The 14230-nt window shown below is 34.3% G+C and overlaps 3 protein-coding genes and 1 non-coding gene across 4 annotated transcripts; 3 read left to right on the forward strand and 1 right to left on the reverse strand.

The window, feature by feature from the left end:
* The first annotated feature begins 627 nt into the window (after positions 1 to 627).
* LOC125211493 (ATP-dependent 6-phosphofructokinase 5, chloroplastic-like) lies at positions 628 to 7029 on the forward strand. The gene is made up of 13 exons (XM_048111319.1): positions 628 to 1058; positions 1253 to 1343; positions 2051 to 2124; positions 2338 to 2449; positions 2977 to 3072; positions 3860 to 3961; positions 4055 to 4129; positions 4255 to 4395; positions 4547 to 4663; positions 4741 to 4845; positions 5116 to 5196; positions 6200 to 6328; positions 6599 to 7029. The coding sequence occupies exons 1-13, from the start codon at positions 769 to 771 to the stop codon at positions 6764 to 6766; spliced, it is 1581 nt and encodes a 526-aa protein (XP_047967276.1). The 5' UTR covers positions 628 to 768; the 3' UTR covers positions 6767 to 7029.
* Positions 7030 to 7170: 141 nt separating this feature from the next.
* Positions 7171 to 9534, reverse strand: LOC125211494. Its single transcript, XM_048111321.1, has 5 exons — positions 9443 to 9534; positions 8530 to 9160; positions 8215 to 8448; positions 8076 to 8129; positions 7171 to 7244 (listed from the first exon to the last, which is right to left on the reverse strand). Exons 2-4 carry the CDS (start codon positions 9133 to 9135, stop codon positions 8094 to 8096), a joined length of 876 nt encoding a protein of 291 aa, XP_047967278.1. The 5' UTR covers positions 9136 to 9160; positions 9443 to 9534; the 3' UTR covers positions 7171 to 7244; positions 8076 to 8093.
* Positions 9535 to 11151: 1617 nt separating this feature from the next.
* Positions 11152 to 13208, forward strand: LOC125215142 (protein CURVATURE THYLAKOID 1A, chloroplastic-like). The gene is made up of 5 exons (XM_048116466.1): positions 11152 to 11380; positions 11778 to 12010; positions 12512 to 12616; positions 12715 to 12786; positions 12870 to 13208. The coding sequence occupies exons 1-5, from the start codon at positions 11230 to 11232 to the stop codon at positions 12939 to 12941; spliced, it is 633 nt and encodes a 210-aa protein (XP_047972423.1). The 5' UTR covers positions 11152 to 11229; the 3' UTR covers positions 12942 to 13208.
* Positions 12279 to 12361, forward strand: LOC125217261. Its single transcript, XR_007175678.1, has one exon. It is a non-coding gene; the product is annotated as a small nucleolar RNA snoR128 (small nucleolar RNA).
* Positions 13209 to 14230: the final 1022 nt, after the last annotated feature.

Consider the following 14230-nt stretch of genomic DNA (forward strand, 5'->3'; position numbering starts at 1 on the left):
AATAGTTAAAGTGAAAAGAAAGTAAAGTAAATAAGAGAGTAATGTAGATATGATTTTCTTCTATATTATTTTCTCTGTTGCTTTACCTTCTATCTACTTTAACTATTTATTACTCCTGCCCCACAAGAAATAGACAAGGTTTACCATTTTTGGCCGTCCACCAAAATTCGTCTATTTTTAAATATGAAAATTTTAAACATTTAAATACTATTAATAATGTAGAGCTTATCTACTAACACTACTCATCTCTTACTTACCAATCACATTAAAATCTATATCATACACAACTATATTTATTTTTGGTGGACAGAGACTATATCGTCTTTGCAAAATAACTAACGAAATAAAATGTCTCACTCATAGTGGGACAAAGGAGTACTTTTCTTTTTTCTTACTTTATTCTTTTTTTATTAACTTGTGCCAAAAAATAATTATTTCATATTTAATGGGATGGTAGTAATAATATGTTTCTACTACGTGAAGAGTTTAGATAAATCAATACTTATTTAACTAATTTTATGCTACAAATAAAAATTAAATTTTGAGGCGAGTATGAAATGAAACAGTCGTTTTGGTTGATTAGCAAAACAGGCGCTTTCATAAATTATTTAGACTCTGACAAGAAAATGAAAGAAAACAGAAAAGCACATTTGGACTAATCCAAAGCTCCCTCTCTTTCTCCGTCACTCCGATCTCCCCGCTCATTGCATATACAGCCACAATTTTAAAACTTCGAGGTTTCATAGCATTCCTGTTCCTGCTAAATTAATGGACGCGCTTTCGCCGGCCACCATACCGGCGCTGCTCGCTGCGCCGAGGACTGCTCGCGCCGATCACGCTCTTCTCTCTTCTGTGTCGTTCGCGAAGCGGAGCCGGATTCGGAGGAGAAAAATTCAGGTGAGAGCAGAGGCGGCGAAGCAGGCGAGCATTGATTTCAGCGATCCGGATTGGAAGTCAAAGTATCAGAGCGATTTCGAGGCGCGCTTCCGCATTCCTCATTTAACTGATGTGATTCCTGACGCCGCCTCATATCCTTCCACTTTCTGCTTGAAAATGAGGTTTGCACGGACTTGAATTAATGGCAATATCCTTCTGAATTGATTAATTTGATCGAACTATGCTATTGTGTGTGATTCATAAGCTTGATATCCTGTTTACTTGATGGAGTTATGACATTGTTGTATTTTCTCTTGAAATCAAAATGTGGAAATGTGACTTCACTTGAGAGAGTTAATTTAAGTGTCTGTTGCAGGAGTCCTATAAGTTCTGAATTTGCGGAAGGTTATCCTTCGGATGAAGCGTGGCATGGTTATATCAATAACAACGACAGAGTACTGCTTAAGGTATGATGCCACTTCAATTTCTTGTTCCACTGTTCTTCAGTATTACTGCAGCAAATGTCGTTTGTTCCGTGATGTACATCTGCCCTCGTAATCGCTTGATTCTTCTGTTTCATTTTTGCCTTTCTGAAGATTTGTAATTTGGTACTTCCTTGTTTGCTGGAGTCTTGAGAATTGATTTCCATATTTTGACTCTGTAATATGTAAGACTAAGAGTTTATACTTAGTTATGAATGTTTGAGAGAATAGGAACATAATATAATTTATTTTTATGGTTATAATAGATTACAAACAACAGGATTTCTGGAAACAAGTGTTATATGTATCAAGGCGTACTTTTTGTCTCTGATCAACAGTAGTGCCTCATTGGAAGAGGTTATTTAATAGTGAATGCACTTAACTCTTTAACATCATTTTTTCCATTAACATTCCTTTGACAAAGTATAATTGGTCCTGTAATTGGGAAAATGTAGACATAAAACTTGACAACAATGAAATAGATTGCTCTTATAAGATTGAGAAAGTTAAACAGAAAAAACCGCAATTTCATGCATTACTCGGCCTTTCTCAATGATGTATAAACTAAACTCTATTAGTTGTAATATTTTCTGTTTGCACAAGCTATCATAAAAGGATAATAATATGACCACCTCATATCTCTTGACACGAGAAGCCTACTCCATGCTAAAATTCTGTGTCCAATGTTTCAGGTCATACGTTATTCTTCTCCAACATCTGCAGGTGCTGAGTGTATCGATCCTAATTGTTCCTGGATTGAACAATGGTAAAAATCATATTGCAAGGTTTCAATCTCTGAGGTTGATAAACATAGAGCACCATTAAAATCTACAAAAAATTTCAAGGCCGTTATATTTACATGGAACTGTTACCTTTCCCCCAAGAGAAAGAGAGAGAATTGAAAATGGTCATAGTGTGCTCTGACAATTTGTCTACAGTAAGAATTCTGTAGTTTTAAATTTTTTCTACTACATGTCAGGGTTCACCGTGCTGGACCCCGAGAAAAAATATACTTCAAGCCAGAGGAGGTCAAAGCAGCAATTGTTACTTGTGGAGGCCTTTGTCCTGGTCTCAATGATGTGATACGACAGGTATATTCTTACATGAATAAGGAGATCATTACGACAGTCATTTGGTATTTTGTTCTTTAATTGCAATTATTAGCTTACAGAACTATCTAAAGAAAACTGGTAATTCTGTCTTTATTGTCCTCCTTTCTTTGGTGAGGTATTGTAGTATCAAATATATGCTTCTCTCAGTTCTTTCCTAGCTGATTTGAATTTGGTACGCTAAAAAACTGGGATCAATTAACCTGATGAATATGGGATGCTAAAAATACTACTAACCCTATCCACAAAAAATAGTCTTGGTTGCCGACGTCATGGTTTTAATGTAAATTTGGTAAAGTACGAGATAGATAGAGAGAAAAAGTGGTTGAAGTGTTGTTAGTGGAAAATGGGATCCACCTTATTATAGAGAAAAAATTTATTATTAATAGATAGAGACTAATTTTTATGGACGCCCCAACATGGAAAAACAGGACTATATATGTTCTCATAAGCATAATACATCTTTTTTAATTACGAGTTTGTAACTTGAAGGTTTTTTTATGTTGCAGATAGTCATCACCCTTGAGATATATGGCGTGAAACAGATTGTTGGGATCCCTTTCGGTTATCGTGGCTTTTCTGACACAAGTTTAGCTGAGATGCCAGTGAGTATATTTTACAAGGAATCAAGGATATAGTTTATCAGCCAATGATCTCTCTAAGAAAAAGATGCTTTTCTTACTTGATGTGTTATCTTTTGCTTCGTTTCAAGCTTCATTTACATGCTCTGGTTGAGAAAGTTTATTGGCTAATAATGCACACCAACAAGTGCACTGATACGGCTAATGCTGCAGTAGAAATTTGCCACATGAAATCTTGTAAAAATTCATAAAAAAATACTCCCTCCGTCCCCGATTAAGAGTCACACTTTGACTGGGCACGAGTTTTAAGAAATGTAAAGAAAAGTTGGTTGAAAAAGTTAGTGGAATGTGGACCCATTTTTTAAATTGGTTTTATAATAAAATGTGAGTGAATTGAGTTAATGGAATATGGGACCTTCTTACTATTTATGGTAAAAATGAAGTGTGACTCTTAATTGGGGACGGATCGAAATGGAAAAGTGTGACTCTTAATCGGGGACGGAGGGAGTATGTATGATGTAGATGTTACCATCAGATGATCCTCTACTTTTGTTTAGCTTATCTTAGATTGACAACTGAAGCACTATCCACTCCACTTGGTAGCTGAATGAATAATGTAATATCTCTGATACTTTTCCTTGCCGTATTCTCAATAAATGGCATATTTGTATGATATTATTGAATTCTTTCTTATCAAGTTGGATATGTTAGAGTCATGAATGATAACTTTATTCAGAAAATGTGCTGTTATGCATATTTAATATCACTATCATATTTTATCTCACTATATGTGCTGTGGTATGTCACTCAGCTCTCCAGGAAGGTGGTCCAAAATATTCATCTTTCTGGAGGTAGCTTGCTAGGAGTTTCACGTGGAGGACCAACAGTGACTGACATTGTAGAAAGTATGGAGGTAAATTTTAAGTTGCTGCTGATATCTGGTTTCATCATATTTAGTTTTGAAATGCAATATTTGTTTCAATACTAATTCAAGAATTGATGGCAGGAAAGAGGGATAAACATGCTCTTTGTACTGGGTGGAAATGGCACGCATGCTGGTGCTAATGCCATACACGAAGAGGTTTTTGGCTTATTGCTTCTGTATTTTAATTATACCTTGCTGCATATTATTGCATTTTCAGCAACAAAAGTGAGCAACATTATGCATTGCGCCTCTAATTGTTAATATGTTTTGCTTCCCTCCAGTGCCGTAAAAGAGGTTTGAAGATAGCCGTAGTTGGCGTGCCAAAAACCATTGACAATGATATTCTACTTATGGATAAGACATTTGGTTTTGATACAGCTGTTGAAGAGGCACAAAGAGCAATAAATTCTGCATATATTGAGGTTAAAAGTCATTCTGCTCTTTTATCTTTTCAGTATCTTCATTACAGATTTGATAGTTTGTTCACTTGCTATGCAAACCCATCTTCAAGCTGTGCAATGCTAATCTCATGTTTACTTCCTTATTTAGATGATTCCCACTTTGATTTGACAGGCGCATAGTGCTTATCGTGGCATTGGGATTGTGAAATTGATGGGTCGAAGTAGTGGTTTCATAGCTATGCAGGCATCTCTTGCTAGTGGACAAATTGATATATGCCTGATTCCGGAGGTACCATTTCCGTAAATTTAATGATAGTATTTTGTTATTCGGGTCATTTGCCTGAGTATTGTGTCTTGATCAATCAGGTCAAATTTAATCTGCATGGACCTCATGGTGTTCTAAATCACCTAAAATATTTGCTTGAGAGGAAAGGGTCTGCTGTTGTCTGTGTTGCAGAGGGAGGTGGTCAGGTCAGTCAGATGATGATCCTTTTTATCTAGATAAAACATATTCACGTTCTCCTGAAAAGACCACACCTATCAGCAGAAATCGACTTTCACAATTGTTTTTCATCATCTTATAATCCAAGTTACTTTGTGAATTAGACCATGCTTGCTGTGAATGTTAAAATTCAAAACTCATAGATGCTCTTAATTGATGAAAGATTGAAACTTTTTCCGTATCTGTTTAAGATGGTGCCTGATTGAAAAACTAAACTGTTATTCCTATGTTGCATTCAGGATCTTCTACAGAAAACCAATGCTACAGATGCATCAGGGAACATTGTTCTGGGAGATATTGGTGTTCATATACAACAAGAGGTTGGTACCTTTACCTGGTTGTAGTCCTTCAACTATAGATACTTTTTATGCTTTTGCTTCACAGAATTTGATAGTTATCCTCTTTAGTTAATTGACCTCTCATTTTCGGGCATGCTTTTAATTTCTTAATGCAGCTTTTCTCTGTGTATGCTACTCCCTCCGTTCTCTCATAGTTGAGTCATTTCCATATAGCACCTTTTTTCACTCATAATTTACTCTCTCTCACTTAATACACTGAACATCATTTTCTTAAACTCCGTGCCAAAAAGGTTCCGCCTCAACTATGAGGGAATGGAGGAGTACAATATAACATAGTTCGCATTACCTTCGTTGTTTGGTTTCATGGGTCAGATATAGCATGACAGTTAACTTTAGATAGGATTTTCGGGCGGCAGCTAAGATAGTGTTTTTATGATGTTACTAGTATTTGTTCAATAAGATAGTCGTTATGAATAGCATGATAGACAAACGTTGGAATGACAAAAATGATTTTGTTACCAATATATATGAATAATTTTGTATGTGAAAGTCAGATATGTAATTGTTGTTTAAAATTGCTAAATTTGTAGTAATATACTACTCCTTCCGTCCCGACTAAGATTACACATTTCTTATCTTAGTCGGCATTGGAATTCTGGAGTTGTTAGTTGATATGTTTAATTGAAGAGAGACTTTGTGAATGCAAGTATTAAATGGAGAGAAAAAAAGAGTTAGAATAGTTTAATTGGAGAGAGAAAAAGTGGTTGAATGTATCTTCAGATGTTTCTTCTCTTCTATAAGAAATTAATTGAATATTTCATTAAGTATGAATCAATTTGTATTGATGCTTTGTTGCATTGTCTTTTATGAGATGACTCGGAGACCTTCCACATCGTAATTCTATATCATTGATATTCTTTTTCTCTCTTTCTCTCATCCTTGCCTTCATATTTTAATTATATAACTTTGAGATGGTAAATGCTTTTCTCCTTATCATCTTCTACTAATACCTTACACCTTACAGGTAAAGAAGTTCTTCAAAGAGATGGGACATCCAGCAGATGTCAAATACATTGATCCGACTTACATGATACGTGCATGCCGTGCAAATGCATCAGATGGGATTCTATGCACTGTGCTCGGTCAAAATGCTGTAAGTCATGTGTTTAATTATCTCTTTTCTATGGAAACCAACGTACAATGACCAAACTAATGCCAATACCATTTTCTTCATATTTGAACATATACTAACTTTTAAGGTCTTCTCTTTCGAGCTTAAGTCTCTATAAATCTCTAGACTTAACTTGATGATTGGACCACATTTTAATGTGGATGTCTTAGCACGTTATGTGTTCTTGAACAACATTGTTTTAGACATGCCTGTGGCAACTGTTTGCTCAAAGTTAGACAAATATCATGGCAGGTTCATGGAGCATTTGCTGGGTACAGCGGCATCACAGTGGGAATATGCAATACACACTACGCATATTTCCCAATTCCGGAAGTGATAGCTCAGCCCAGGGTCCTCGACCCGAACAGCCGTATGTGGCATCGTTGTTTAACCTCAACTGGCCAACCAGATTTCATCTAATTAACTTATTTTCAAGAAGCAAAGACAAGACAATTCATTCTGCAGAGTAGAGAAAATGGGCTGCCTTTGCCTTGTGGTTTCACCCTATTTATCCCAACAATTTTCAAGTGTACAGCATTCACATTGCCATTAAGCAATAAGATTGCATTTTTTACTTTCAGCTGTGGGAAAGAACTTCAAATTCCTTAGATTGGGATAGTGAAAAATTTGTCACACCACAGAATTTTATCCTTGGAATAAGTATATTCTGATTTTGTATATCATTCAAATTCTGTCCCCATGAGATGGAATCAAACTCCAGCTTTGTTTGAGGACTTTATTGAGTTGGAGTTCATACTCAACTTCGGTTTGTTGATTAAAAGATGCTACTACTTCAACTACATAACTATAAAATTCTAATCTATTCAAAAGAGCATAACATATTTGTAGGTACGTAGACTGTCTTATGTTCTTCTTCTATCATCGGAGCAATCTGCACCTGGAGCAATGAAATTTGATAATTTCAAGTTAGCATGAACAACAAAACCATCAGAGAGAAAAATTAAAAGAAAACAAGTTAATTCAAATCCCAAATTCTAGCCACATATATGAAATATCAAAACAACATTGGAACGACAAAAGTATTGAATGCACAAACAAATTATTCATAACTCCAATATACTAGCATTTTCATCAAGAACAAAGAAAACTACATAAAATACAAGACTAGCAACATAACAACGAGTATAAACTCAACATCAATTTATCACATAAGCATACAATTAACAATTTTTTCAGCAAAAATTCAGAAATTACCAGAATTTTTACACCAATTTAAAAAATCATTCTGAACTCGTGCAATGTCTGAAATTAGTAAAACCAGTGGAAAACTAAAGCTATACTTGTCTATATTGTAAGGTTTAAATTTCAAAATCAAAATCATCACCTTTGAAAGTTTACCCTTGCTTTAGTGCATACTGCCAAAAACAGGAACTCAACAAAACAGTCAGCTTGTAGAATTCATTCCAAACTCATACAATGTCAGAAACTAGTGAATCCAGTTGCAAATTAAAACTATAATTGTCTATGTTATAAGGTTTAAATTTCAAAATCCAAATCATCACCATTTAGAGGTTATCCATGCTTTAGTGCAAATTGCCAAAAACTAGAACTCAACAAAAGGAGAGTAACCATCTTTGCATATCATACTAAGGCTGCCACAAAGAGAAAATGTGGGAAGATCTCAAAAGCAATCCATGTTATAAATTAATGAAAAGCACAAACCAAGACTGATCAAATAAATATAATTAGTTAATTAAATTTGAAGTACCTGGAATCCAAATGTAAATCAAGAAATTCTCAGTGAGTGCTCAGTAGGTGTCACCTACATATATAAGGAGAATATCCAATAAGAATCAAACTAAACTGCAATAGGTAATCATATGTTGATAAATCATTTGATAAAATACCAAAGAACGTGGCCAAGCAACCATATGACCAACTGCTTGAGACAACTCTTGAAAGTTGTCGTAAGGCCTGATCAATTGCTCTTGAGGTTCAACTACAACTTTGATGTATATTTCACACCAATTTTGTCCTATGGCTTGTCCTCCAACTCTTGTATTTGGATCGATGCTAATAATATATCCTTTAGCAACGATTTTGTTTGTGTGGATACTTCGTAGAGAAACATATGGTTCAACCTCCAAGAAACCAAAATAGATTAATAACCATTTTTAATATGTAATATTTTCAAAATTGTATAAAAATAAAAGCAAAGATACCTTATCAACTTTTCTTGAAGTAGCATTTAGGGAGAGAGACTCAGAAACTCCCACATTTGTCCATTTGTGTACTTGCGAAGCACGAATTCTTTGTTTTGTTTCAAGCATTGCCTCTAGATGAGCAATATTTTTTTTGTACTCCTTTCTTAAACGGTTCGATGTACTCTTAGGAGTTTCATTCGATATATATGAGGGGAACACTTCTTGACCCATCATCCTTACATGTCCCAGTTTATCCTTCCCCTTGATTTGTCCTACACATTCTTCTGTACATCCACCTTCATTTGGAACTCCAACGGAATCATGAACTGAGCCTTGCACATTATCATCGCCCAAAGTATTACGTTGATTTTCACCCCTAGCTGAAAGAATACTAGGAAGTTCCCCATGAGCTATCCAATGGGTGTACCCCGGAATAAATCCATCTACTGTCAAATGTTCAAATGCATCATCTCTAGACATGCATATGCTCATTCCGCAACGTTTGCATGGACATAATATCTTATTATACATACTTGCGTTGCGAAAAGCATAGTCCAAAAAGTATTCAAGTCCATTTTGATATTCCGTTGTTATTCTTGACTTTGTCATCCAACTTCTATCCATATTGTTTCAATAAACTCCACCAAGCCTATATAGATTATCAATTAAATATAGACTTAGTAAATTAGATAATAGATTATAAATACAATAAGAGTACCAAACAAAAATCTGTAAACATTTTTATTTTGTAAAATTAGTTGTTCTATGGTTGATTTCAAGTTAAGGCTCTTGAACGCAAATGTACATTGAACATTAATCGGCATAGAAAACACTTATGCAACAAAAAAAACTACAAAACCATAAATTAATTAGCAGACTAGGTAACCTCTTTTATGATTCAAGACAAGATAAAGATGGATGAAATGCTGACCTAATAAAGAGGACACAAAGAGAGATTGTCTTTCAAACTCAAATGGAGAGGTGTGAAGGATAGAAGCAACAGAAGAGATAAATTTAATTGAGATTTAGCTACTATAAAATAACTATGATGACGAAAACAACGGCGAAGGATAATATTATTGATAGGTGTTTTTTGTTACGGTGATTCTGTTAGGGCTTAATTGATAGTTTAAGTATAAGCAATTAATTAGTTGTATGTGAAGCCCATTATTCAATATACAAATGTAAAAAAAGGCCTACTGTGCAAGTTGAGAATTATACAAAGAATGGTACGTGATACTATTAGATAATTATTGATAAAATAATATTATTGACAAAAATTATAATTTAATGAATAAATTACTAGTCATAATTATTATCAATAAATATGTTATTCCCTACTTAATCATGTATGAGTGATGTTGTAATTTATTACTTCTATAAAATAATACTTCATTCGTCCCACTTTAAAAGTCTCATTTGAATCTGACACGGATTTTAACAAATGTAAACGAGAGTTACTGAAAAAGATAACAGAATGTTGGTCCTATTTTATATACTCTCTTCATAAAAAAAATCGGCACTTTTGTGAACGGCACAAGTTTTAATGAGAAATTAGTAAAGTAAAAGAGATGAGAAAAAAAAAATTGTTAAAGTAAGAGAGTTGGAGAGAAAAAATAAGTAAAGTATGAGAGAGAAAGTGAGAAAAGTATGAGAGAAAAATTTTACATTTTATGAAATGTGACTATTTTTAGTGGATATACCAAAATGAAAAAATGCGACTATTTTTCGTAGACGAGGGGAATAATAAAATATGAGGGGAATGAAGTTATTGGATGTGAGGTCTATCATTATAATGGTAAATCGGGACTACTAAAGTGGGAAGGAGATAGTAGTTGTTTGTTAGTACTCCATCCGTGCCATAAAAATATGGACAAGTAATATGGCACGAGAATTAAGATAAAATTGGTAAAGTAAGATGGAAGAGAAGCAGTATATAAGTAGTGTTTAATGGTGTAAGTTGGGTAATAAATGACGGGTGCAAACTTATCCCACATCGGATGAGTGAGTTTTTTATTTAAAATATGTGCAAACCGCTCTTATGTATATATAAACACTCTTTGTATATAATGATGTGAGGAGTATGATTTGCTCTTGTTCACTGGCGTTAAATACGTAAAATAAAAATGAAGTTAAGATTCAAATATCATAATTGTACTTAGAAATTATAAGAAAAAGTGTTTATGTACCTAATCTTTCTTATGGCATTTACTATAGCATTAGTATGTGATATAAACGAGAAAATCGAGCTTTGATTTTTATGAATTTTGTGAAATTAAAAATTTAATAACATTTTTAAAGTACTAGAATCAAACTAAATATATAAATCGCAACGAACAATACTAAACGTGCGTCAAACAAGAGTGATGCTCAAAAAAGCTTATATAAAGTATGTAGCATATCAATCTTTATAATCAATAGTGTAATCCTTTCCGTATGTAACTCATGTGATTCTTGGTTTTAGTCAATGTTTTTTAGATCTTAATCAATTAAATTGATCAGTTCTAATCGTTTATTTTAATTTTTGAACATTTTATGTTATGTCTGAAAGTGAGGTTATGATTTTCAATGAAATTAAATTTAGATGATCTCCCTAATTCGATAATGTCAGATATAATGGTGTATCACAATTTTAGTCGATAAACCCAAAGTTAAACCCTACTGAATATTCATTTGATATTACCAGCAAACCTAACCCTCTCTCCTTCCAATTCGATCATGAACTCCTCAACTATGAAGCTCTGCACAGCTCGAGGCATCTCCAGCGTTGCTTCGCCCCATCCCAAGCTTCTCACTACCAATCAAATTCAGTCCGTTCACTGCAAAATTCAGTTTCCTTCCCTGCTTAAGCCAACCAGATTCAACTGCGGTCAGTTTACTCGATTCTCAATTTTCCTAATGGATCCTGCTTATCGAAATGTGAATTCTGTCTATTTCAGAACGATTAGGCTCCCTCTCTTTAATTTCGTTATGTATTCGAATATTTTTGTTTTTGTTCTGATTTTTGAGTGGCACTACTCGATTTTTTAGATTGCTGTTCATAAATTCTGAATTATTCACAGTTTACTGTAATTCGATGGTTGGCGTTGCTCAATTCTTTGCCCTATGCGAGTATTTCACCATGGTGTCCTATGAACATTGTATATTCAGTTCAATTTTCTTAATTGATTGAGTTTTTATGAACGTTCTGTTTGTAAGTAACGGTTTCATTTATCAGTTTTGTAAAAAATTGTATTGATTTTGGGGAAAATTGTCTGTTAAAATAGGATTGAGATGCCGTACTAGTTCATCTCTGAGATCAACCACACCTGAGGAGACCTCGGGGAGGACTTCATATGGCACCGATGAACCTGTTCCGGATGGTGATATAACTGTGGAAACAACTGATGTTGGTGAAAATATCGACAATTATGAAACTCAGCAAAATGAAGCACCTCAAGAAGGTTCTTTGGTTGATAATCTGCAGTTTTTGAAGTTCTTGGAGGAATTCGATATTAAGGTGCTTCCTTTTGATCCTGTATGAGTTTAAGTTGTTTGGGATACATAGTATTCATCGAAATTGTGTGTAATGTCCGGATTTTAATGTGATTTCCATTTATTTCATAACTTCTTGGTAGTTAAAATCCTGTGAAATTGATGTGGTGAGTTTCATATATAATGTGAATGTAGAAGCTAGTAATAAAAACATAACCTTTTGACAACCTATCCACTGAATCTCTTGAATGTATAGTTGTTGCAAGCTGAATATCTTGATGATGAGAACTTGGTTGCTATGATGAGTACTTTCAATTTTTAGAATGCTTGATGAAACATTGGCAATCATGTCAGTGCTGAGCGGTTACCTGAGCAGCCGTTTCTTGTAATTTGCCTATGATTCCCTCATTTTTAACCCTAGAGATGTCTGCATTTGTTGCCCAAACTTGAAAACTCCTATGGGCCTAAATAAGTTATCGTGTGATACTGTTTGAGTTTCATGATTCATATATGTCTTCTGTTGCAGTTGGATTATGAGGACACGTCTTCAATTCTTGTGTTTGGTGGTGGTGGTGCTGTCGCCCTTTGGCTAGCAGCTGCTGTTGTTGGTGCCGTTGATTCTATTCCATTGGTAAGTAATGCCTACTCAGCCCTAACATACTTTTCTATGATGCATGCTGACGAAACCTTTACTAACCAAAATATTTCTGAAATTTGATCAATTTTTAGGTCCCAAAAGTGTTGGAACTTGTTGGGCTTGGCTACACGATCTGGTTCAGCTCTCGCTACCTTATCTTCAAGGTTGGCATCCTAAATTTTTGAATAAATAAATCTTGCATATACCTTTGCTGGTGCCAATCTGAACAGGTCATCTCTATTTTCAGGAGAATAGAGATGAGTTGTTTGCTACCATCGAACAGATTAAGCAACAGGTGCTTGGTTCCAAGGACAAATAATATGCTGGAAATTGGGATTTTTGCTTAGCTAAGTGAGTAACGGATCCTTCTGTAACAAATAGTAGTATGTTTTTTGTTGTGGAAATATTATAATATCGTCATTGCATGTCCTAAATTTTGTTTTGACAAAGCATGTTTTAATCTCCGAGGATACGAGAGTGCATTCTGTTTTAGTGGAATTCTTGAATTTCTGGGCATAAATTTCAAAATTTGTAGCTCTGTTGGAATGGACCCCTTTAGTCTTTATCTCTCAGTAGCGTATGATCATATTCATGGTGTTATATTATAATTAAGCAAGCAATGACCTGTTAAGCTCCAACAATTCAGCTTGTCTTTGCCAGTCATGCTGGTATACAAGTTATGAACTGGAGTATCATTTTTATAGTCATTTTTTCAGCCTTTTTCACTGTCCTTGAAGTGCTTATTGGTAGTAAGATGCTAAGTGGTTCAAATATTCATTGAAGTGGTAAGAGATGTAAAGTGGTGTTGGGTTATCATTTACCACTCCCTTCGTCCCACTTTAGTAATCTCATTTGAGTTTGACACGAGTTTTAAGAAATGTAAATGAAAGTTGGTGAAAAAAAATAGTGGAGTGTTGGTCCTATTTTTATATACTCATTCCATCCAAAAAAAAAATGTTCTATTTGTGAACGTCACGAGTTTTAATGAAAAATTGGTAAAGTAAGAGACATGGGAGAAAAAGTAGGTAAAGTAAGAAAGATATGGAGAAAAAGTAGGTAAAGTATGGGAGAGAGGAAAAAAAATAGGTAAAGTATGATAGAGAAATTTACTATTTTTAGAAATGAGACTATTTTTTGTGGACATCCCAAAATGGCAAAATGAGACTATTTTTCATGGACGAGAGAATATTAGTTTTATAATAAAATGTGAGTGAAAAAAAGTCAGTAGAATGTGGGGCTTGTTACTATTTATGGAATATTTTAATTGGGACTCCTAAAGTGAGACATCCAAAAATGGTAAACCGGGACTCCTAAAGTGAGACGGAGGGAGTAATTTATGATGAAAAAGACAATCTATATCAAGAAAAAGTCAAAGACTAAAATAAAAAAAGAAAAAGGAAATGTGATCTAAAAAGAAGAAAAATATATGAATGCTCAAAGCTTAAAATTTAAGGAATTGTTGTGTAATATATAAATGCCTAAGTTTGTGGGTATTGGTACGAAATACTATGATGTAGTTGTGCTTTGAGAATAGAGGGATATGATTTGAGCTTTCTTATCTATATTTATCCCACATGTAATGTACCTAAAGCCGTATTGCAACCAAAT

Source organism: Salvia hispanica, chromosome 3 (genome assembly GCF_023119035.1).
Source record: "Salvia hispanica cultivar TCC Black 2014 chromosome 3, UniMelb_Shisp_WGS_1.0, whole genome shotgun sequence".
Classification (NCBI taxonomy): domain Eukaryota; kingdom Viridiplantae; phylum Streptophyta; class Magnoliopsida; order Lamiales; family Lamiaceae; genus Salvia; species Salvia hispanica.